Source organism: Oncorhynchus clarkii, chromosome 6, assembly GCF_045791955.1.
Source record: "Oncorhynchus clarkii lewisi isolate Uvic-CL-2024 chromosome 6, UVic_Ocla_1.0, whole genome shotgun sequence".
Classification (NCBI taxonomy): domain Eukaryota; kingdom Metazoa; phylum Chordata; class Actinopteri; order Salmoniformes; family Salmonidae; genus Oncorhynchus; species Oncorhynchus clarkii.
The window spans coordinates 21,734,333-21,759,787 of NC_092152.1; the positions used below are offsets into that span (position 1 = coordinate 21,734,333).

The following is a 25,455-nucleotide window of genomic DNA, read 5'->3' on the forward strand; positions in this document are numbered from 1 at the left end:
TCATGGTTTGGGCCTGCTTTTCTTCAGCAGGGACAGGGAAGATAGTTAAAATTGATGGGAAGATGGATGGAGCCAAATACAGGACCATTCTGGAAGAAAACCTGATGGAGTCTGCAAAAGACCTGAGACTGGGACGGAGATTTGTCTTCCAACAAGACAATGATCCAAAACATAAAGCAAAATCTACAATGGAATGGTTCAAAAATAAACCTATCCAGGTGTTAGAATGGCCAAGTCAAAGTCCAGACCTGAATCCAATCGAGAATCTGTGGAAAGAACTGAAAACTGCTGTTCACAAATGCTCTCCATTCAACCTCACTGAGCTCGAGCTGTTTTGCAAGGAGGAATGGGAAAAAATGTCAGTCTCTCGATGTGCAAAACTGATAGAGACATACCCCAAGCGACTTACAGCTGTAATCGCAGCAAAAGGTGGTGCTACAAAATCTTAACTGAAGGGGGCTGAATAATTTTGCACGCCCAATTTTTCAGTTTTTGATTTGTTAAAAAAGTTTGAAATATCCAATAAATGTCGTTCCACTTCAGGATTGTTGTTGATTCTTCAAAGAAAATACAGTTTTATATCTTTATGTTTGAAGCCTGAAATGTGGCAAAAGGTCGCAAAGTTCAAGGGGGCCGAATACTTTCGCAAGGCACCGTATGTACATGTAGGTAGAGTTAAAGTGACTATGCATAGATGACAACAGAGACTAGCAGTGGTGTAAAGAGGGAGTGGAGGGAGCACTGCAAATAGTCTGGGTAGCCATTTGACTAGATGTTCAGGAGTCTTTTGGCTTGAGGGTAGAAGCTGTTTAGAAACCTCTTGGACCTAGACTTGGATCTCTGGTGCCGCTTGCCATGCCGGTAGCAAAGGGAACAGTCAATGACTAGGGTGGCTGGAGTCTTTGACCATTTGTAAGGCCTTCCTCAAACACCGCCTGGTATAGAGGTCCTGGATGGAAGGAAGGTAGACCCCAGTGATGTACTGGTCTGTTCGCACTACCATCTGTAGTGCCTTGCGGTCGGAGGCCAAGCAGTTGCCACACCAGGCAGTGATGCAACCAGTCAGGATGCTCTCAATGGTGCAGCTGTAGAACATTTCGAGGATCTGAGGACCCATGCTAAATCTTTTCCATCTCCTGAGGGGGAATAGGTTTTGTCATGCCCTCTTCACGACTGTCTTGATGTGCTTGGACCATGTTAGTTAACTTGAAGCTCTCAACTTGCTCCACTGCAGCCCCGTCGATGAGAACTGGGGCGTGCTCTGTCATATTTTTCCTGTAGTCTACAATCATCTCCTTTGTCTTGTTCATGTTGAGGGAGAGGTTGTTGTCCTGGCACGACACGGCCAGGTCTCTGACCTCCTCTGACCTCTAGGCTGTCTCGTTGTTGTCTGTGATCAGGCCTACCACTGTTGTGTCATCTGCAAATTTAATGATGGTGTTGGAGTCATGCAGTAATGAGTGAACAGGGAGTACAGGAGGGGACTGAGTACGCACCCGAGGGGCTCCAGTGTTGAGGATCACTGTGGCGGATGTGTTGTTACCTACCCTTACCATCTGGGGGCGGCACATCAGGAAGTCCAGGATCCAGTTGCAGAGGGAGGTGTTTAGTCCCAGGGTCCTTAGCTTATTGATGAGCTTTGAGGGCACTATGGTGTTGAACGCTTAGCTGTAGTCAATGAACAGCATTCTCACATAGGTGTTCCTTTTGTCCAGGTGGGAAAGGGCACTGTGGAGTGCAATAGAGACTGCATCATCTGTGGATCTGTTGGGGCGGTATGCAAATTGGGGTGGGTCTAGGGTTTCTGTGATGATGGTGTTGATTGATGTGAGCCATGACCAGTCTTTCAAGGCACTTCATGACTACAGAAGTGAGTGCTACATTTAGGCAGGTTACCTTAATGTTCTTGGGCACAGGGACTATGGTTGTCTGCTTGAAACATGTTGGTATTACAGACTCGGACATTGATAATGTCAGTGAAGACACTTGCCAGTTGGTCAGCGCATGCTTACATTACACGTCCTGGTAACCCGTCTGGCCCTGCGGCCTTGTGAAAGTTGATCTGTTTAAAGGTGATCACACACTCTTCCGGAACAGCTGGTGCTTTCATGCATGTTTCAGTGTTGTTTGCCTCGAAGCGAGCAGATAAGTAGTTTAGCTCGTCTGGTAGGCTCGTGTTACTGGGCAGCTCTCGGCTGTGCTTCCCCTTGTAGTCCGTAATGGTTTGCAAGCCCTGCCACATCCGACGAGCATCAGAGCCGGTGTTGTATGATTCGATCTTAGTCCTGTATTGACACTGTCTGTTTGATGGTTCGTCTGAGGACATAGCGGGATTTCTTATAAGCTTCTTATAAGCTTCTGAGTCCCGCTCCTTGAAAGCAGCAGCTCTAGCCTTTAGCACAGTGTGTATACTGCCTGTATTCCATGGCTTCTGGTTGGAGTATGTACGTACGGTCACTGTGGGGACGACGTCATCGATACACTTATTGATGAAGCCAATGACTGATGTGGTGTACACCTCAATGCCATCGGAGTATGGATGTGGGCCTTACTTTTTAGAATAATTTATCAATTTTGAGCAAACAGAATGAGCAGCAGCTACGTATGGCTACATAAGGACCGTTAGTGAAATTCCCGCGAGAGAGTAACAATTAATGTGATTGGATGTTAATTATTTGACTAGCCTACCTGTATTTGACATTGTGATGTTATTTCGCTGAACACTAGATGGTTTAATGTTATTTTTGGCAATGAAACGAGGCTACTCATTTTATGTGACATTTTATTTGGCGTACCCCCGACAGCACTGCGCGTACCTCTGGGGGTACCGCAGTTTGGGAATACCAGTTTGGGAATACCAGTTTGGGAATACCTGTACTAGAGCAACAATGTAATGTACTAAATGGTAATGTTAACAATAATACAACTGGCTAATAATACAACTGGCTAATGGGTATTACAGTACAGTGCGTATTCTGGACAGGACCTTTTTACCATCGATGACCACTTTGGAAACAAGCGTTTTAATTAACACTTTTAAGTGATATCCTCTGGGTCCATATTGTACATTTTGTTGTATATGTCTGTTACCCAAGTCAATTAAGTTGACTCACATTCCCCCAAAGAGCTGCATGCCCAGTAGGGCGAACACCACGATGAAGAGGAAGAGGAGGAAGAGCAGGCTGATAATGGACTTCATGGAGTTGAGTAAAGAGACCACCAGGTTCCTCAGAGAGTTCCAGTACCTTCAGGGACACAGGAGAAGGACGAAGAGGGGAAATAAGGAGAGGATAGCGCTACATGTATAAGATTGTGTCATGTAAAGTTATCATGTCATGTTTTGGATGACAGCGTAACAGATCACTCACTTAGTGACTTTGAAAATCCTGAGCAGACGGAGAGCTCGCAGGACGCTGATGCCGTAGGAAGCCCCAGGTTTCACAACTGCCCAGATCACCTCAAAAATACTGCCTATAATCACCTGGAAGGAGAGTACATTGAATTACTTAAAATGTGCTTCTCCTTAATGCAATGCAGTGTAATGTAATTCTCTACAATACAGTTTTCAGCAGTGCCGGTTTTATTGAATTTTAGTCTCACTCACTCCAAAATCAAAACAATTGAAAGAGGAATGGAAGTAGTTCCTAGGTCCTAGTCCATACATTTTCATGGACATCTCAGTCAGAAACAAGCCCAGGAATACAAACTCTGCCAAATCTGCCGGGGAGAGGTAAAACACACAGATAAATTCACTGAGTCAAATATGTCTTCACCCTGATGTCTGAAGTGAAGGCACTGATTAAATATGACTAATACACTATAGATTGCATTGTACAAACAGCAAATAAATAGAACGACAGGTTTGGTTGGTGTTGGTGGGGAAATCAATGGTAATGTACAGTATTCCCTCCCATGCAGGGGGGGCATTGGGCAGGACTTACACAGCGCATAGGTGAGCCACTCAGGCTGGTCATAATGGACAATGGCCACACACAGTGTGTTGAGGCCCACCAGACACAGGACTGTCCAGTAGAAGCTCTGGGCCTTCACCAGGCGTCTGATGGTGAAGCGGAGCCGCTTCTCTTTCCTCCGGAAGTAGGAAGCACTGTCATTCTTGCTGCTCTTCAGGCTGGCCCGGGTGAACGGAGAACCTGGGGGAGTAGCCCGGGTGAACGCAGACCCTGGGGGAGCAGCCCGTATGAACGGAGACCCTGGGGGAGCAGTGGGGGGAACAGCACACACACACACTGGACATAAAGCAACACAATCATCAATACTGTATTTCTCATTAAAATCATTTTAATGTAACTTGATGACCTGAAGGTTTTCACTTAGTGGGGACAGCCTACAAACATTGTTAGACACCATGAGAGGAAAAATAACAACATTACAGCTAATAAACCCCAGCTCTGTACTGTGGCTAAAACAAACCACAGCATAGAATGCCAAATACAGCAACTTCTATGTAAATTAGAGGTAATTTATAATATGACCAATTGCAGATTGATCTTTACATTTCTCTTTAATAATGATGCATCATATTGTTCAGATGGACAGTATCCTTCTCAGTGTCCTCCTGGCTAGTTCATGGCATCCATAAAGAACTCTGTGCACTGCCCTCCTCCTTTCTCCTACATCTCCCAGCCCCTGTGCCGTAATAAACCCTCTGTAACTTAAATTAGTGGGGCTGGACCAAAAAAATAAAGGTGAAAAATGGTTCATTAGCATCTTGTTAGTGGCCCAGCAGAAGAGGGAGAATCATAATTTCCTGGGCTATTTTCTTCTCCAAATCTTACTCTGTGTGAAGCATCATAAACTAAGTACCAAGTCAGGTTGCCCTTTTCCTTTCTCTTTTTCACTCTCTCCCTCCATCTCCCTCTCCTTCTCTGTGTCATTTCTCTTTTTATGGGATTCTAATACTGAGCCAAAACACACAATTTCCCTTTAATTACTGTGCAGTGATGCAGATCAAATTAAGGAGTATTAATAATCACTTATGCAGCAGGACTGAGGAGTTCAAACACATAGTAGTTAGCAACCAACCGCCAAGAAGGAGAGAACAGTTGGAGATGACTTTATTATTTTTTAATAAGAGTCTATTGCAATGCTTCTGTCATTAGTCTTTCTTAAAGGTCACTTGTCTAACAGAATAGACAAAACCAGGAGTCATTATGTCACATATTGTAGGCAATTGGCCCAATACCGCTGAAAAGACAAACTACTAAAAATACAAAATGATTTAATATGCAACATTATTCAATCGAAGGACAGTTTGAAAAAATATCATTCCAGACTTGCAGTTGAGACTGACATTAGAGACACGAGACAGCCAGTACATAGGTAGATCAGTATACAGCAGTGAGCAGTGTGAAAGCTAACAGGTTGGTTGAGAGGTCAGAGGTCACGGGCATTGGCCTTACCAACAGATGAGATGTCAGTGAAGTGGTCTTCGCCCTCCTCAGCGTTGATCAGGTCATTCTTGCTCTTCTTGGCTCTTTTTAACACTGAACACACATTAGAACAATACTGTAGGGTTAGCAGTACTGATGGGTATGACATCGGCTCTCAGAGAATTAAAACCCTTAGCCTACAATTTCCACACCCCCGCAGAATTCTAATTAACATAATACAAAGATTCCCATCAAAATCCATCTGTTTAAGCTAGAGATATCTGTTTTTGCATGGGCTGCTTAGACAGGGCTTAGACTCTAGAGGGTTATTAATCAGACTTACATTCAAAAAAGCAGCCCACAACTTGAACCCTTCACATTTATGACAGCTTGTGAAACAGCATCTCATGAGAGGCCTCTTAGGTCTTGTTGGCGCAATAGACCATTCAAACTTGACTGGCAACACAGCCCCCTCACACACACTCTCCCAGGCAGGCTCTCTCTGAACTGTAGCACTGTGCACCTCTCTCCTGTTTTAATCGAATTTACATGTTGCCCCAACACCCAGAATTACTGTGGATTCACACTCGGGCTGTGATTCATTCTGTGCTGGGCTAACAAGCAGCAGCACAATATCTAAATCAGAGAGGGTGGGTGGCATCAGCCCAAAGCCTGACATAGCCACAGCCAGAGAGGAGCCTGGGAAGACAGTCCTGGGCAGACACAGGGAGACAACATAGACAAATCTCATCCCCAAGGTCCTGAGTTTTCCCTGATCAGATCAGGCAGTCTGAGCAGCCTAACTCAGGGCCCGACTATACCCTTCACCTGGGTTGTTGTATTTCCTCTTGTACCACACTCCATCCAGAGGAGACATCTCTTCAGCATGCTTGTCCTCCTCTGCCAGCATCACCTCCTCTGAAACAAATACATAGCCACACACCATAACATGAACACACACACACGCGCGCACGCACACACAGATTTCCAAACCATCAGCATAGTTAATATTACATATCATAAAACCCTAGGACTAATGCTATGTCAGCATAATGTAATATACTGTATATTTCTAGGCCATATAGCTAGATATAAGAAAATGTGCGGTAGATTACTGCATATAGTATCAACTCCCATTTGCCTGTAACTAACCCTTGAGCAAAATCTGAAGCAGTATTTAAGTAAACTTAAGTATTAGAGTAAAGTTAAAGTTTTAAAAGTAAAAGCGAGAAGGAGTAGAGGGCAGTCTGACCTGCCTTGCATATCCATTCCAGGTATCCAGTCAGCTCTCTCTCGATCTGCTGCTGCCTGCGAAGCTTCAGAAACTCCTGCCTCTTCTCCACACGCTCACGCTCCTTGGCAAACTCCCTGCGGGGACAAACACACACACTTATCGGACAAGCCTGGGAGCAACACACACAGTTGTAGCTACAGGTCAGAGCCTGGAGCACTCATCTGCTGACAGCAGTCTGCCACCCAACTGTGGAACTGGCTGTGAGTGAAACTTTTTGGAGAGACACTTCTAGTCTTTGCTTCCTCTACATTAAAAATTTCAAAAAGCATGATTTTGCGAGTCCATATTGCCAATACAGTCAGGGGTGTATGAAAACATCAGATCTCTGTGGTTACACCATGAAGCAATCATATTTCTGACACAATCTGATAATATCTTGGAACAACAAGCAACCCAGTTTCCCTTGCAGAAAGACAAATAGTCAAACCTATTTAATAAACAAACATTTACCCGACACAGGCCCAGAGATCATTAGCTGAAAGATAAAGTTTCCTGCACTGTACAGTAAAGGATGATATACTGTAACTGCACTCTACACCAGTGTTTTCCAACCCCTGGCCCTCGAGTGCCCCAACAGTACACCGTTTCGTTGTAGCCCTTGACAAACACACCCACATTGAGGGCTTAATGATTAGTTGAGAAGTTGAATCAGGTGTGCTTGTCCAGGGTTACAATAAAAATGTATACTGTTAGGGGTACTGTAGGACCAGGGTTGGGAAACACTGCTCTACACAATGCATGCAATTTCACTTTGGAAATCAAATGAGCGTCATTCATTTGCATCAGTGCTTGTTCCGAATGCACTCACAACAAAGAACAGTCAATTAAAGAAACGCTGAAAGGTGCATGTGGTGGTTTGTGTAACCACAGACCCACAACTCATTATCTAGCCAATTAAATAAGCCCATTTAAATTATTATTATACAGGTGTATCCTGGGAATAAATAGGCCTACTGCTGATTGGGTAAAGGTTGGATTACCAAGACAAAGAGGGGGAGGTCTCACTCATTAACCTGCACTGTGAAGCCACAAACAGAACATCACTGTTGCCATCTCCCTGGATTGAGTAGCTGAGGTTGAGGACATGCTTTTATTTATCTTCCTCCTTCCACCCACAACTTCTCTGTGTGTAGTACTAGCTCCTTAAGACCTGTTAACGGAGGGATGGGAGGGGAGGGAGGAGGACAGAGACACACAGAGAGAGAGGGACAGTAGTGAGACAGAGAGAGAGAGACGGGGAGAAAGAGAGACAGGGACAGGGAGAGAGAGAGAGGGAGAGAGAGAGAGATAGGGAGAAAGAGAGACAGAGAGAGATAGGGAGTAAGAGACAGAGATGGGGAGAAAGAGAGATATCGGGAGAAAGGTCCACAAATACCATCTAGACACCAATGCCCTAGAGCACACAAAAAACTATACCAACCTCGGCCTAAACATCAGGACCAATTCGACATCCCAATTAGGATCTGCCTAAAAATACTTGAATCAGTTACAGATAACCCATTGCTCTTTATGGTTGTGAGGTCTGGGGTCCGCTCACCAACCAAGAATTCACAAAATGGAACAAACACCAAATTGAGACTCTGCATGCAGAATTCTACAAAAACATCCCGGTGTTCAAAATAAAACACCAAATAATGCATGTAGAGCAGAATTAGGCCGATACCCGCTAATTGTCAAAATCCAGAAAAGAGGAATTCTACAACCACCTAAAAGGAAGCAATTACCAAACCTTCCATAACAAAGCCATTACCTACAGAGAGATTAACCTGGAGAAGAGCCCACTAAGCAAGCTGGACCTGGTGCTCTGTTCACAAACACAGACCCCACAGAGCCCCAGGACAGCAGCACAATTAGACCCAACCAAATCATGAGAAAACAAAAATATAATTACTTGATACATTGAAAAGATTTAACCAAATAACAGAGCAAACTAGAACGCTATTTGGCCCTAAATAGAGAGTACACAGTGGCAGAATACCTGACCACTGTGACTGACACCAAATTAAGGAAATATTTAACTATGGATAGACTCAGTGAGCATAGCCTTGCTATTGAGAGAGGCCGCCATAGGCAGACCTGGCTCTCAAGAGAAGGCGGGCTGTGCACACTGCCCACAAAATGAGGTGGAAACTGAGCTGCCCTTCCTAACCTCCTGCCAAAATGTATGAGCAAATCAGAGACACATGTTTCCCTCAGATTACACAGACCCCCAAAGAATTTGAAAACAAATCCAATTTTGATAAACTCCCATATCTATTGGGTGAAATACCACCGTTTGCAATCACAGCAGCAACAAGAAAAGGGCAACCAGTGAAGAACAAACACCATTGTAAATACAACCCATATTTATGTTTATTTATTTTCTCTTTTGTACTTGAACTATTTGCACATCGTTATAACACTGTACATAGCCATAATATGACACTTTATATGTCTCTATTCTTCTGAAAGTGTAATGTTTACTCTTCATTTTTGATTGTTTATTTCACTTTTGTTTATCTATTTCACATGTTTTGGAAATGTAAACATATGTTTCCCATGCCAATAAAGCCCTGTGAATTGAATGAATTGAGAAAGAGAGATTTTAGGCTGGGTTTCTGTACAGCACTTTGTGACATCAGCTGATGAAAGAAGGGCTTTATAAATACATTTGATTGATTGATTGAGGTATACAGAGACAGACAGAGCAAAAAAAGAGAGAGAGGGGCAGATGCAGAGAAATGAGGGATCCCCTCCCTGTGTGTGTGTGTGTGTGTGTGTGTGTGTGTGTGTGTGTGTGTGTGTGTGTGTGTGTGTGTGTGTGTGTGTGTGTGTGTGTGTGTGTGTGTGTGTGTGTGTGTGTGTGTGTGTGTGTGTGTGTGTGTGTGGGAGGGCTGTGAGGAGGTGGTACAAGCTCCACAGCAGTCCCTCAGGTGGGGGAGTGAGTCAAAACACTCCTCAGCAAGCCTCACACCAGCACTGAGCGCAGACTCTCTCTCATCTTTCTTTCTCTCTCTCTCTCGCATCTTTCCCTCTCGCATCTTTCTCTCTCTCTCTCATATTTTTCTCTTTATTTCTTTTATACACAAACAGATTAGCTAGACATACAGGCGATCCCAGCTACACACTCTCTCACTCAGCCTGTACAGTACACACAGGCTCACCGAATGCAGAGAGATTGCAGAGTAAAACACACACAACAAGCAATCACTCATAGACACATTTTGCAAGCAGCATGGAGGGCGCACAATATCAAACTGCTCAGAGCTGGGATACTATGCCTGAAAATGGGAAACTGTTTTAAGCTAAAGCTACAGTATAATAATAAAGGACCTGGAAAATCTAAAGAAACTGTAGCTTACATATCACACACAATATAAGCAACAAGAACATGAGTCAGAAGTCAAGGTTCAGACCAAGTGGTACAGTATGTGAATATTGATTTACAGCTGTACAGCTGTGAGTTGTGGAGCAACAGGACACAGCATGAGCCTCCACCTGACTGACAGATGGACATTACCCTGCTGGGAAGGATCTGAAAAACCTGACCTTCTACTCCACACAGAGGAAAAGAGGGAGGAGGAAAACATAAGGGAGAGAGAGAAGGTGTACATTTCTATTGTGTATTTCACTTTAGTTTATTATCTACTTCACTTGCTTGGGCAATATTAACATATGTTTCCCTTTTTTTTCTTTAACTAGGCAAGTCAGTTAAGAAAAAATCGTATTTTCAATGACAGCCTAGGAACAGTGGGTTATCTGCCTGTTCAGGGGCAGAACGACAGATTTGAACTCGCAACCTTTCAGTTACTAGTCCAACACTCTAACCACTAGGCTACCCTGCCACCCCATGCCAATACAGCCCTTGAATTGAATTGAGAAGGGGGGGTAGAGAAAAATATTAAAAGCCAGTGTTGTGCCTCAAGCTGGGCTGTCTGTGGCACTCCCTTTGTTCTAATCAAAGCCCTCACAGAGTAAGCTGATGGGGTGATTTGGGCAGGAGTGCAAGATGAGCCTTGCTGTCTCTGCCCGCTGCTTCTGGGGCTGTGGCCTCTAACCCCTGTGTGTGGCTGCAGCCCTGGCCCCGGCCCCCTGCAGGACAGACAGTGGCCTTTAGAATGTGACACAGCCCTGTCACAGTGCATCAGTGACCTTTATCCCTTCTGACCACAGTAAACACGGCTGACATGTTTTGGTATCCTTCCCCAGATCTGTGTCTCGACACAATCCTGTCTCTGAGCTCTACGGACAATTCCTTTGACCTCATGGCTTGGTTTTTGCTATGACATGCACTGTCAACGGTGGGACCTTATATAGACAGGTGTGTGCCTTTCCAAATCATGTGCAATCAATTTCATTTACCACATGTGGACTTCAATCAAGTTGTAGAAACATCTCAAGGTTGATCATTTGAAACCGGATGCACCTGAGCTTAATTTCGAGTCTCATAGCAAAAGGTCTGAATACTTATGTAAATAAGGTATTTCTGTTTTAAATTTTTTATGAATTTGCAATAATTTCTAAAAACCTGTTTTCACTTTGTCATTATTGGGTATTGTGTGTAGATTGATGAGGAATCAAGTTTATTTAAAACCTCTTAAATGTTAAGGCCCCATATTTGGGGACCCTATTGGATTTGTTTTATTCAATTCATTATGGTATGAGAACAGTAGCCCCTATTTGCAAAAGCAAAGTGTCTGCGGAGAGTTGAGTATCTTGGCTATTGATCGGTATCTTAAAATATTTGGTGTGAATTACTACCATACATGGGCATACAAACTTATAAGGGCAGGCTGAGCTGATGACCTTATTTCAAGATGGCTGCTACCTACATTCCGTTTAGCATTGTGAAGCATAAACAAAATAAACACGGAATACGTTGATACACACCAAAAGCCGGGACTCCATAGATCATGAGGATGTCTTATTTGTCTGCCTGGGACCTATCGTTATTGATCACCATACCCGAGAGTCAAAAATTTTATTTTACACAGCGTTTTCACCAAATATCTTACAAGATAAGCTTCCATTTGGTCTGTGTTTGAGCTATGGCTACATGAGGGGTATACAATTAATCCCTATGTTGGTAGGAACAAATATTGCCTATTGCCGATGTTATCTGATGATGTATGACTTAATGGACACATTGAATGTCCACATTCGCGTCACATCTTTGAGCTTAAAAAATATGACGATACCTGCTTACTCGCTGTAGACATCCATTACACAGGGGATTGGCTACTGGGGCACCTTGACAGTCTTGTAGCCAACGAGATAAGCTTTCCAGGGATATGCAGTTAACCTGGGTGGGACAAAGCAAGGCCTAGAACCTTTTATGCATACCGCAAACTATTACTACCGGGCTCAGAGACAAGACGCACCGAGCACGATTTAATTTAATTTCTTTAGCATAAACGATAGTTTCTCAAGGGTGAAAAAAAGGTAAAAATTAAGAATATCGAACAGGAACCTAAAAAGAAGGCAGCTAAGAATAATTATACCGACATAGAAACTTTGAATAAAATACTGGAGTCGGACACGGATTAGGGGAGCGATTTGGACAACGAGAATTTCGACGAATTTCGGACGACGAAGATTGCTTTCTAGAAGGATTGGATCCACTGTTAGATCTGTAAGTAAATTATCTTCATGACTTTATATAGCTAATTTACTATATGTATTTCATTTTTATAAGTTGTCTGCTTTTTGTGCTTTGGCTTTAGTTTACATAGGCCATTGTAACAAGTCATTTCAATGTTATATAATTACAAAGTAGGTATTGTCTATGTTTCATATTAGTTCACTGTTTGCTGTTCTAAGTTTCATCCTTGTAACTTTGAAGAGGCCACTAAACTCTTATGGCCATTGTTGATTTGTGGTTCTCACCTCTTCCTTTGTGTGCTTCACACCTTCTATGTGAGTCACTGCACAGGTAAAGTTGACCCTAATGTTGTTTTGTACATTTAGTCAACTGTGATTCTGTGTGTCTTATAACGAACGATACATCCCTTTATTTTATTCACAACAAAGTGGAGGATGCAGAGGATTTGGATGATGACGTTTGGGAGCCACCTCTCCCCAGCAACCGCACCTGCTGGTCAAGGTCTTCATCCACTACCGCTATGTCAATCACCCTGTCTAATGGTTCCACATCCACTTTTCATAGACTTCTTGAAAAAGAAAATACAGTTGAAGTCAGAAGTTTACATACACTTAGGTTGGAGTCATAAAAACTAATTTTTCAACCACTCCACAAATTTCCTGTTAACAAACTATAGTTTTGGCAAGTCAGTTAGGACATCTACTTTGTGCATGATACAAGTCATTTTTCCAATAACTGTATCACAATTCCAGTGGGTCAGAAATTTACATACACTAAGTTGACTGTGCCTTTAAACAACTTGGAAAATTCACAAAAATGATATCATGACTTTAGAAGCTTCTGATAGGCTAATTGACATCATTTGAGTCAATGTGTACCTGTGGATGTATTTCAAGGCCTACCTTCAAACTCAGTGCCTCTTCGCTTGACATCATGGGAAAATCAAAAGAAATCAGCCAAGACATCAGATTTTTTTTTTGTAGAACTCCACAAGTCTGGTTCATCCTTGGGAGCAATAATAATAATAATAATTAAAATAAAATAATACAAAAATGGAAAGATTATGGCACCACAACAAACCTGCCAGAGAGAGGGCCGCCCACCAAAATTCACAGACCAGGCAAGGAGGGCATTAATCAGAGAGGCAACAAAGAGACCAAATACAACCCTGAAGGAGCTGCAAAGAGGAGATTGGAGTATCTGTCCATAGGACCACTTTAAGCTGTACACTCCAAAAAGCTGGGCTTAACGGAAGAGCGTCCAGAAAAAAGCCATTGCTTAAAGAAAAGAAATAAGCAGACATGTTTGGTGTTTGCCAAAAGGCATGTGGAAGAATCCCCAAACATATGGAAGAAGGTACTCTGGTCAGATGAGACTAAAATTAAGCTTTTTGGCCATCAAGGAAAATGCTATGTCTGACCCAAACCCAACACCTCATCACCCTGAGCACAACATCCCCACAGTGAAGCATGGTGGTGGCAGCATCATGCTGTGGGGATGTTTTTCATTGGCAGGGACTTGGAAACTGGTCAGAATTGAAGGAATGATGGATGGTGCTAAATACAGGGAAATTCTTGAGGGAAACCTGTTTCAGTCCTCCAGAGATTTGAAACTGGGACGGAGGTTCACCTGCCAGCAGGACAATGACCGTAAGCATACTGCTAAAGCATCACTCGAGTGGATAAGGGGAAACATTTAAATGTATTGGAATGGCCTACTCAAAGCCCAGAACTCAATCCAATTGAGAATCTGTTTTATGACTTAAAGATTGCTGTACACCAGCGGAACCCATCCAACTTGAAGGAGCTGGAGCAGTTTTGCCTTGAAGAATGGTTAAAATTCCCAGTGGCTAGATGTGCCAAGCTTATAGAGACATACCCCAAGATCCTTGCAGCTGTAATTGCTACAAAAGGTGGCTCTACAAAGTATTGACTTGGGGGGGGGGGGGGTGAATAGTTATACACACTCAAGTTTTCAGTTTCTTGTCTTGTTTGTTTTCACAATAATATAAAAATTGCATCGTCAAAGTGGTAGGCATGTTGTATAAGTCAAAAGATACAAACCCACCAAAAATGCTTTATTTAGGGATAGACAGGAGCACACTCCAACACAACAAACAAAGTATATTTGTGTAGTGAGTCCGCCAGATCTGAGGCAGTAGGGATGACCAGGCATGTTATCTTGACAAATGCATGAATGTGACCATGTTCCTGTCCTGCTAAGCATTCAAAATGTAATGAGTACTTTGTGTGTCAGGGAAAATGTATGGAGTAAAAGGTACATTATTTTCTTTAGGAATGAAGTGAAGTAAAAGTAGCGCAAAATATCAATAGTGAAGTACAGATATCCCAAAAAACTACTTGACAAATGTAGTAGTAGTACTTTAGAGTATTTTTACTGAAGTACTTTACACCACCGGATTGTATGAAGTACACAGAGTCTTACAGAGTCAGAGTTTACGCCATCTTCGCAGATGGGATACTGAGTGCAGCCAGTGACGAGACAACAGGTAGGAGGACTGACTTTCTGACAAAGTAACACACAAGTCTTTAAAGACCATGATACACCGGCGTTTTTTGGGGAAATTTTGCTGGAAATGGAGGTGGGTATGAGACACTGGAGCAATGAGCAACATGAACATTAATATTAGATCAATAGATCAATTTAAGCTTATTTCCCCCATTTATTTACTCCTCTCCTATAGCTTGTTATTGACTGCCACATCTGTACTGAAATTCACAGCTGTGCTCTGTCCATCAACTCAACCTGCTGCCAGTCAAGTCAATGGCAATATAGACAAAGATAACTAGCTACATTAAGCAAACTTCCAACTTCATAATCGTAAACTAGAAAGATGTAAATGGTTTTAAGATAGCTAGCCAGCTAGTTAAACATACAAAAAAACTATCTAAAATGAAATGTACACAGCTATAGCTAGCTAACACTCTACCTGGCTAGCTAGATAGCTAACTTAGCCAGTTTGTCCCATTGACTTTGCATGAGCTCTGGTTAGCATCCAACCATGGATGTTTTTGTCAGTTAAACATGACAAACTGTGCACAGTATATATTTATTAACATATGACCATATACTGAGTGTACAAAACACCTTCCTAATATTGAGTTGCACCCCGCCTTTTGCCCTCAGAACAGCCTCACCTTGTCGAGGCATGGACTTGACAAGGTGTCAAGCGTTCCACAGGGATGTTGGCCCATGTTGACTGAAATGCTTCCTACAGTTGTGTCAAATTGGCTGGATGTCCTTTGGTGGAGGGCCATTCTTGAAACACACGGGAAACTGTTGAGCATGAAAAACCCAGCAGCGTTACAGTTCTTGACAAAAACCGGTGCGTCTGGTACCTACTATCATACACAAAGGCACTTAAATAATTTGTCTTGCACATTCACCCTATGAATGGCACACAAACCATGTCTCAAATGTCTCAAGGCTTAAAAATCCTTCTTTAACCTGTTCCTTTCATCTACACTGATTGAAGTGGATTTAACAAGTGAAATCATGATGGCCTAGCAGTCAGACGTCTTGTCGTGTCCCTTGTATAAATAGTTTTTTTTACATATTTTTACATATTTTTCTTCGCATATCTTTTAAAACATGTTGCTAAACCTCAACATCTAAATGCTCTCCTGCAACCCGCCTCACCCAATGTAGCATGGATCTGCTTTTTTTTCTAGAGTATTTATATTTACTTCGGATCCGGAACCCCTCAAATGAAGCTAGCCAGCTAACCATTGCTAGCGGTCATCAGCTAACCTTTAGCTCGGAAAGCTCTCGCCAGTTCGAACAACGCGACTCTAACCAGAGCATAACGGACCTATTATTTTTATCCCCCGATTCCCACCGCAAACGGAACATTCTCATCTGGATCTTCACAACTAGCTAACCGCAACCCCGGATGATTACTCCTGGCTAGCGTTTCCATCCACTTAGCTTGAAGTTAGCCCGGCCAGAGCTCCTGTGCTACCACCGAAGCATACTCCTGGGCTACAATATCCGGATCCACGACCGGTCTATCGATGTCACCGCATGAAGAGGCATAAACAGACTTAACCCCATCGCAACGTCCCCCAAAGGCTAACTTTCTAGCCCTTGCTATCTGCTTGCTTGCTAATTCGGCCTGCTAACTGCTAGCTTGTTTAGCCCCGGTCTGCTAACTGCTAGCTTATTTAGCCTCGGCCTACTAACTGTAAGCTTGTTAGCACAGGCCTGCTAACTGTCTGAATCGCCGCATCCCCAGCCAGCCCAACCACTCACTGGACCCATATTTACTTTCAATCTCTTTTCGATTTTTAATTCGATTATACCTCCCGGTAACCTGCCTCACCCAATGTGATACGGAATCGCTATTATTTTAAATTTTTAGCTACAAGCTATTTAGTCATTGTTAGCCACTGCTAGCGGCTTTAACCTTCTGCACAGCCAGACAGTTTTTTTTAACCTGGATAATACCTGCCAGTCTAGCTTCCCTGCCCCATCCACCGCTGCCCCCTGGACACTGATCACTTGGCTACATAACTGACGCATGCTGGACTGTCCATTTAATCACGGTACTCCATTCTGCTTGTTTATGTTTTATCTGTCGGCCCCAGCCGACCCTCCCTGCCTAGTCAACGCCATTTTACCTGCTGTTGTTGTGCTAGCTGATTAGCTGTTGTTGTCTCACCTACTGTTTTAGCACGCCCTCCCAATTCAACACCTGTGATTACTGTATGCCTCGCTGTATGTCTCTCTCAAATGTCAATATGCCTTGTATACTGTTGTTCAGGTTAGTTATCATTGTTTTAGTTTACAATGGAGCCCCTAGTTCCACTCTTCATACCCCTGATACCCCCTTTGTCCCACCTCCCACACATGCGGTGACCTCACCCATTATAACCAGCATGTCCAGAGATACAACCTCTCTCATCATCACCCAGTGCCTGGGCTTACCTCCGCTGTACCCGCACCCCACCATACCCCTGTCTGCGCATTATGCCCTGAATATATTCTACCATGCCCAGAAATCTGCTCCTTTTATTCTTTGTCCCCAACGCTCTAGGCGACCAGTTTTGATAGCCTTTAGCCGCACCCTCGTACTACTCCTCCTCTGTTCCGTGGGTGATGTGGAGGTAAACCCAGGCCCTGCATGTCCCCAGGCACCATCATTTGTTGACTTCTGTGATCGAAAAAGCCTTGGTTTCATGCATGTCAACATCAGAAGCCTCCTCCCTAAGTTTGTTTTACTCACTGCTTTAGCACACTCTGCTAACCCTGATGTCCTTGCCGTGTCAGAATCCTGGCTCAGGAAGGCCACCAAAAATTCTGAGATTTCCATACCCAACTATAACATTTTCCGTCAAGATAGAACTGCCAAAGGGGGAGGAGTTGCAGTCTACTGCAGAGATAACCTGCAAAGTAATGTCATACTTTCCAGGTCCATACCCAAACAGTTCGAACTACTAATCTTAAAAATGACTCTCTCCAGAAATAAGTCTCTCACTGTTGCCGCCTGCTACCGACCCCCCTCAGCTCCCAGCTGTGCCCTGGACACCATTTGTGAATTGATCACCCCCCATCTAGCTTCAGAGTTTGTTCTGTTAGGTGACCTAAACTGGGACATGCTTAACACCCCGGCAGTCCTACAATCTAAGCTAGAGGCCCTCAATCTCACACAAATCATCAAGGAACCCACCAGGTACAACCCTAAATCTGTAAACAAGGGCACCCTCATAGACGTCATCCTGACCAACTGGCCCTCCAAATACACCTCCGCTGTCTTCAACCAGGATCTCAGCAATCACTGCCTCATTGCATGTATCCGCTACGGAGCCGCAGTCAAACGACCACCCCTCATCACTGTCAAACGCTCCCTAAAACACTTCTGTGAGCAGGCCTTTCTAATCGACCTGGCCCGGGTATCCTGGAAGGACATTGACCTCATCCCGTCAGTTGAGGATGCCTGGTCATTCTTTAAAAGTAACTTCCTCACCATTTTAGATAAGCATGCTCCGTTCAAAAAATGCAGAACTAAGAACAGATATAGCCCTTGTTTCACTCCAGACCTAACTGCCCTCGACCAGCACAAAAACATCATGTGGCGGACTGCAATAGCATCGAATATTCCCCGCGATATGCAACTGTTCAGGGAAGTCAGGAACCAATACACGCAGTCAGTCAGGAAAGCAAAGGCCAGCTTCTTCAGGCAGAAATTTGCATCCTGTAGCTCCAACTCCAAAAAGTTCTGGGACACTGTGAAGTCCATGGAGAACAAGAGCACCTCCTCCCAGATGCCCACTGCACTGAGGCTAGGTAACACGGTCACAACTGATAAATCCATGTTTATCGAAAACTTCAACAAGCATTTCTCAACGGCTGGCCATGCCTTCCGCCTGGCTACTCCAACCTCGGCCAACAGCTCTGCCCCCCCCCGCAGCTACTCGCCCAAGCCTCTCCAGGTTCTCCTTTACCCAAATCCAGATAGCAGATGTTCTGAAAGAGCTGCAAAACCTGGACCCGTACAAATCAGCTGGGCTTGACAATCTGGACCCTCTATTTCTGAAACTATCCGCCGCCATTGTCGCAACCCCTATTACCAGCCTGTTTAACCTCTCTTTCATATCGTCTGAGATCCCCAAGGATTGGAAAGCTGCCGCAGTTCATCCCCCTCTTCAAAGGGGGAGACACCCTGGACCCAAACTGTTACAGACCTATATCCATCCTGCCCTGCCTATCTAAGGTCTTCGAAAGCCAAGTCAACAAACAGGTCACTGACCATCTCGAATCCCACCGTACCTTCTCCGCTGTGCAATCTGGTTTCCGAGCCGGTCACGGGTGCACCTCAGCCACGCTCAAGGTACTAAACGATATCATAACCGCCATCGATAAAAGACAGTACTGTGCAGCCGTCTTTATCGACCTTGCCAAGGCTTTCGACTCTGTCAATCACCATATTCTTATCGGCAGACTCAGTAGCCTCGGTTTTTCTGATGACTACCTTGCCTGGTTCACCAACTACTTTGCAGACAGAGTTCAGTGTGTCAAATCGGAGGGCATGCTGTCCGGTCCTCTGGCAGTCTCTATGGGGGTGCCACAGGGTTCAATTCTCGGGCCGACTCTTTTCTCTGTATATACAGTGCCTTGCGAAAGTATTCGGCCCCCTTGAACTTTGTGACCTTTTGCCACATTTCAGGCTTCAAACATAAAGATATAAAACTGTATTTTTTTGTGAAGAATCAACAACAAGTGGGACACAATCATGAAGTGGAACGACATTTATTGGATATTTTAAACTTTTTTAACAAATCAAAAACTGAAATATTGGGCGTGCAAAATTATTCAGCCCCCTTAAGTTAATACTTTGTAGCGCCACATTTTGCTGCGATTACAGCTGTATGTCGCTTGGGCTATGTCTCTATCAGTTTTGCACATCGAGAGACTGAAATGTTTTCCCATTCCTCCTTGCAAAACAGCTCGAGCTCAGTGAGGTTGGATGGAGAGCATTTGTGAACAGCAGTTTTCAGTTCTTTCCACAGATTCTCGATTGGATTCAGGTCTGGACTTTGACTTGGCCATTCTAACACCTGGATATGTTTATTTTTGAACCATTCCATTGTAGATTTTGCTTTATGTTTTGGATCATTGTCTTGTTGGAAGACAAATCTCCGTCCCAGTCTCAGGTCTTTTGCAGACTCCATCAGGTTTTCTTCCAGAATGGTCCTGTATTTGGCTCCATCCATCTTCCCATCAATTTTAACCATCTTCCCTGTCCCTGCTGAAGAAAAGCAGGCCCAAACCATGATGCTGCCACCACCATGCTTGACAGTGGGGATGGTGTGTTCAGCTGTGTTGCTTTTACGCCAAACATAACGTTTTGCATTGTTGCCAAAAAGTTCAATTTTGGTTTCATCTGACCAGAGCACCTTCTTCCACATGTTTGGTGTGTCTCCCAGGTGGCTTGTGGCAAACTTTAAACAACACTTTTTATGGATATCTTTAAGAAATGGCTTTCTTCTTGCCACTCTTCCATAAAGGCCAGATTTGTGCAATATACGACTGATTGTTGTCCTATGGACAGAGTCTCCCACCTCAGCTGTAGATCTCTGCAGTTCATCCAGAGTGATCATGGGCCTCTTGGCTGCATCTCTGATCAGTCTTCTCCTTGTATGAGCTGAAAGTTTAGAGGGACGGCCAGGTCTTGGTAGATTTGCAGTGGTCTGATACTCCTTCCATTTCAATATTATCGCTTGCACAGTGCTCCTTGGGATGTTTAAAGCTTGGGAAATCTTTTTGTATCCAAATCCGGCTTTAAACTTCTTCACAACAGTATCTCGGACCTGCCTGATGTGTTCCTTGTTCTTCATGATGCTCTCTGCGCTTTTAACGGACCTCTGAGACTATCACAGTGCAGGTGCATTTATACGGAGACTTGATTACACACAGGTGGATTGTATTTATCATCATTAGTAATTTAGGTCAACATTGGATCATTCAGAGATCCTCACTGAACTTCTGGAGAGAGTTTGCTGCACTGAAAGTAAAGGGGCTGAATAATTTTGCACGCCCAATTTTTCAGTTTTTGATTTGTTAAAAAAGTTTGAAATATCCAATAAATGTCGTTCCACTTCATGATTGTGTCCCACTTGTTGTTGATTCTTCACAAAAAAATACAGTTTTATATCTTTATGTTTGAAGCCTGAAATGTGGCAAAAGGTCGCAAAGTTCAAGGGGGCCGAATACTTTCGCAAGGCACTGTATCAATGATGTTGCTCTTGCAGCGGGCGATTCCCTGATCCACCTCTACGTAGACGACACCATTCTATATACTTCCGGCCCGTCCTTGGACACTGTGCTATCTAACCTCCAAACGAGCTTCAATGCCATACAACACTCCTTCCGTGGCCTCCAACTGCTCTTAATTGCTAGTAAAACCAAATGCATGCTTTTCAACCGTTCGCTGCCTGCACCCGCACGCCTGACTAGCATCACCACCCTGGATGGTTCCGACCTTGAATATTTGGACATCTATAAGTACCTAGGTGTCTGGCTAGACTGTAAACTCTCCTTCCAGACTCATATCAAACATCTCCAATCGAAAATCAAATTTAGAGTCGGCTTTCTATTCCACAACAAAGCCTCCTTCACTCACGCCGCCAAACTTACCCTAGTAAAACTGACTATCCTACCGATCCTCGACTTTGGCGACGTCATCTACAAAATAGCTTGCAACACTACTCAGCAAACTGGATGAAGTTTATCACAGTGCCATCCGTTTTGTCACTAAAGCACCTTATACCACCCACCACTGCGACCTGTATGCTCTAGTCGGCTGGCCCTCGCTACATATTCGTCGCCAGACCCACTGGTTCCAGGTCATCTACAAGTCCATGCTAGGTAAAGCTCCGCCTTATCTCAGTTCACTGGTCACGATGGCAACACCCACCCGTAGCACGCGCTCCAGCAGGTGTATCTCACTGATCATCCCTAAAGCCAACACCTCATTTGGCCGCCTTTCGTTCCAGTTCTCTGCTGCCTGTGACTGGAACGAATTGCAAAAATCGCTGAAGTTGGAGACTTTTATCTCCCTCACCAACTTCGAACATCTGCTATCTGAGCAGCCAACCGATCGCTGCAGCTGTACATAGTCTATCGGTAAATAGCACACCCAATTTTACCTACCTCATCCCCATACTGTTTTTATTTATTTACTTTTCTGCTCTTTTGCACACCAATATCTACCTGTACATGACCATCTGATAATTTATCACTCCAGTGTTAATCTGCAAAATTGTAATTATTTGCCTACCTCCTCATGCCTTTTGCACACAATGTATATAGACTCTCTTTTTTTCTACTGTGTTATTGACTTGTTTATTGTTTACTCCATGTGTAACTCTGTGTTGTCTGTTCACACTGCTATGCTTTATCTTGGCCAGGTCGCAGTTGCAAATGAGAACTTGTTCTCAACTAGCCTACTTGGTTAAATAAAGGTGAAATAAAAAAATTACAAAAATAAATAAATAAGGGATCATGGCTTTCACCTGGATTCACCTGGTCAGTCTGTCATGAAAAGAGCAGGTGTACTTAATGTTTAGTATACTCAGTGTATATTGTAGTAAGACATCATTTGAGACGTGGAAGTCCAACTTTTCACTCCAAAACGGGAGTAGTTTTTCTCTCACTTCAGATCAAAAACGGTTGTTTTCCAAAACATTTTAGGATGGTAGACTGATCACATGACCAATATCTGTGCTCTGATTGGAGGATTTCTAGAATTTTGCCCATTAGGTGGCGCTACCGATCAAAACCCCGCAGATAAAAAAAAAAATGTAATTTTCAAAGATTTTTTTGTTAGTTTATCATGGCTTTATGAAGAGCATAATGCCACATTGATAGTAGAGAAAGAGCTGAAGCCATTTAGTGGAACAGCAAGTGAGAATTAGATTTGGTTTCCGAGAAGTAATAAATTCAAGTCCTAATAGCAGCTAGTACAGCACTCATCAGGAGGCCTTCCATTAAGCTCTGCCAGTTTGTGTGTTTGTGTGTAAGTGAGAGAGAGAGAGAGAGAGAGAGAGAGAGAGAGAGAGAGAGAGAGAGAGAGAGAGAGAGAGAGAGACATGCCCCCAGGGCTTCAAAACAATGAACAGAAAAAAACATATACATTCCAAATTACATAGCATTGGCATTACACTCGAGTCTACGACATGATTCACCAGACATTGATGGTATATGTGTGGGAGTAGCTGCCTTCAATCCAGGGACTACTGTACTGTAGTGTAAGGACAGTAAATGCTATAAACCAATTTAACAGAAATAAAATGCTATTTTCCCTTGACAGTAATTTGAACAGGGTACAGAATGGATGACACATTCAGAAAACACCTCTATTGTCTATGTAGGACTATTCTACCTCCAGTGTTGTCCTGGATTACTCTGCTGTTCAGTGAATCTAAAGGAGGGAGTCTAATACAGCTCAGCACTTAAGAGCTCTGTACTGTTCTGTTCTGTACTGCTCTGTACTGCGCTGTACTGCTCTGTTCTGTAGTGTTCCGTTCCGTACTGTTCCTTACTGTTATGTTCCTTACTGTACTGTTCTGTACTGTTCTGTTCCTTGCTGTTATGTCCTGTACTGTCCTGTACTGTTCTGTTCCTTACTGTTATGTACTGTTCCTTACTGTTATGTACTGTTCTGTTCCTTACTCGTTATATTCTGTACTGTACTGTTATGTTCCTTACTGTTATGTACTGTACTGTACTGATCTGTTCCTTACTGTTATGTCCTGTACTGTACGGTCCTGTACTGTTCTGTTCCTTACTGTTATGTACTGTTCCTTACTGTTATGTACTGTTCCTTACTGTTATGTACTGTTCTGTTCCTTACTGTTATGTACTGTTCTGTTCCTTACTGTTATGTACTGTACTGTTCCTTACTGTTATGTACTGTTCCTTACTGTTATGTGCTGTTCCTTACTGTTATGTACTGTACTGTCCTGTACTGTTCTGTTCCTTACTGTTATGTACTGTTCCTTACTGTTATGTACTGTTCTGTTCCTTACTGTTATGTACTGTTCTGTTCCTTACTGTTATGTACTGTACTGTCCTGTACTGTTCTGTTCCTTACTGTTATGTACTGTTCCTTACTGTTATGTACTGTTCCTTACTGTTATGTACTGTTCTGTTCCTTACTGTTATGTACTGTTCTGTTCCTTACTGTTATGTACTGTTCCTTACTGTTATGTACTGTTCTGTTCCTTACTGTTATGTACTGTTCTGTTCCTTACTGTTATGTACTGTTCCTTACTGTACTGTTATGTACTGTTCCTTACTGTTATGTACTGTTCTGTTCCTTACTGTTATGTACTGTTCTGTTCCTTACTGTTATGTACTGTTCCTTACTGTACTGTTATGTTCTGTTCCTTACTGTTATGTACTGTTCTGTTCCTTACTGTTATGTACTGTTCTGTTCCTTACTGTTATGTACTGTTCCTTACTGTACTGTTATGTACTGTTCCTTACTGTTATGTACTGTACTGTTCCTTACTGTTATGTACTGTTCCTTACTGTACTGTTATGTACTGTTCCTTACTGTTATGTACTGTTCTGTTCCTTACTGTTATGTACTGTTCTGTTCCTTACTGTTATGTACTGTTCTGTTCCTTACTGTACTGTTATGTACTGTTCCTTACTGTACTGTTATGTACTGTACTGTTATGTACTGTTCTGTTCCTTACTGTTATGTTCTGTTCCTTACTGTTATGTACCGTTCCTTACTGTACTGTTATGTACTGTTCCTTACTGTTATGTACTGTACTGTTCCTTACTGTTATGTACTGTTCCTTACTGTTATGTACTGTTCCTTACTGTACTGTTATGTACTGTTCCTTACTGTTATGTACTGTTCTGTTCCTTACTGTTATGTACTGTTCTGTTCCTTACTGTTATGTACTGTTCTGTTCCTTACTGTACTGTTATGTACTGTTCCTTACTGTACTGTTATGTACTGTACTGTTATGTACTGTTCTGTTCCTTACTGTTATGTTCTGTTCCTTACTGTTATGTACTGTTCCTTACTGTTATGTACTGTTCCTTACTGTTATGTACTGTACTGTTATGTACTGTTCTGTTCCTTACTGTTATGTTCTGTTCCTTACTGTTATGTTCTGTTCCTTACTGTTATGTACTGTTCCTTACTGTTATGTTCTGTTCCTTACTGTTATGTACTGTTCCTTACTGTTATGTACTGTACTGTTATGTACTGTTCTGTTCCTTACTGTTATGTTCTGTTCCTTACTGTTATGTACTGTTCCTTACTGTTATGTACTGTTCCTTACTGTTGTGTACTGTTCTGTTCCTTACTGTTATGTTCTGTTCCTTACTGTTATGTACTGTTCCTTACTGTACTGTTATGTACTGTTCCTTACTGTTATGTACTGTTCTGTTCCTTACTGTTATGTACTGTACTGTTCCTTACTGTTATGTTCTGTACTGTGTGTGTGAAAACATTCCAGTCAGGTCACTCCCAATGCAAACTCTTGGTGGGCAAGCATATATTTCACAAAACACTGCTTCAAATGTGAGAAAACAGGGAAAATACAAACACTGTAAACTATGTAAATTAATACTCCCATTCGATTAGGCTAACGCCATGCCAATATAGTCAGACAGAAGCTTCATGTTAAACAGAGCCAGCAGGTAAG

At 43.0% G+C, this 25,455-nt stretch overlaps 1 protein-coding gene across 1 annotated transcript in view; it reads right to left on the minus strand.

Moving 5' to 3' along the window:
* The window catches only part of LOC139411963 (voltage-dependent N-type calcium channel subunit alpha-1B-like), a 153,402-nt gene that overhangs the window by 56,698 nt on the left and 71,249 nt on the right, over positions 1-25,455 (minus strand). Inside the window, exons 8-14 of the mRNA XM_071158730.1 lie at positions 6,643-6,758; positions 6,219-6,308; positions 5,421-5,504; positions 3,942-4,181; positions 3,605-3,717; positions 3,369-3,481; positions 3,114-3,245 (exon numbers count right to left, since the gene is read on the minus strand). Of these exons, the coding sequence (XP_071014831.1) occupies positions 3,114-3,245; positions 3,369-3,481; positions 3,605-3,717; positions 3,942-4,181; positions 5,421-5,504; positions 6,219-6,308; positions 6,643-6,758 (888 nt within the window). The remainder of the gene's footprint in view (positions 1-3,113; positions 3,246-3,368; positions 3,482-3,604; positions 3,718-3,941; positions 4,182-5,420; positions 5,505-6,218; positions 6,309-6,642; positions 6,759-25,455) is intronic.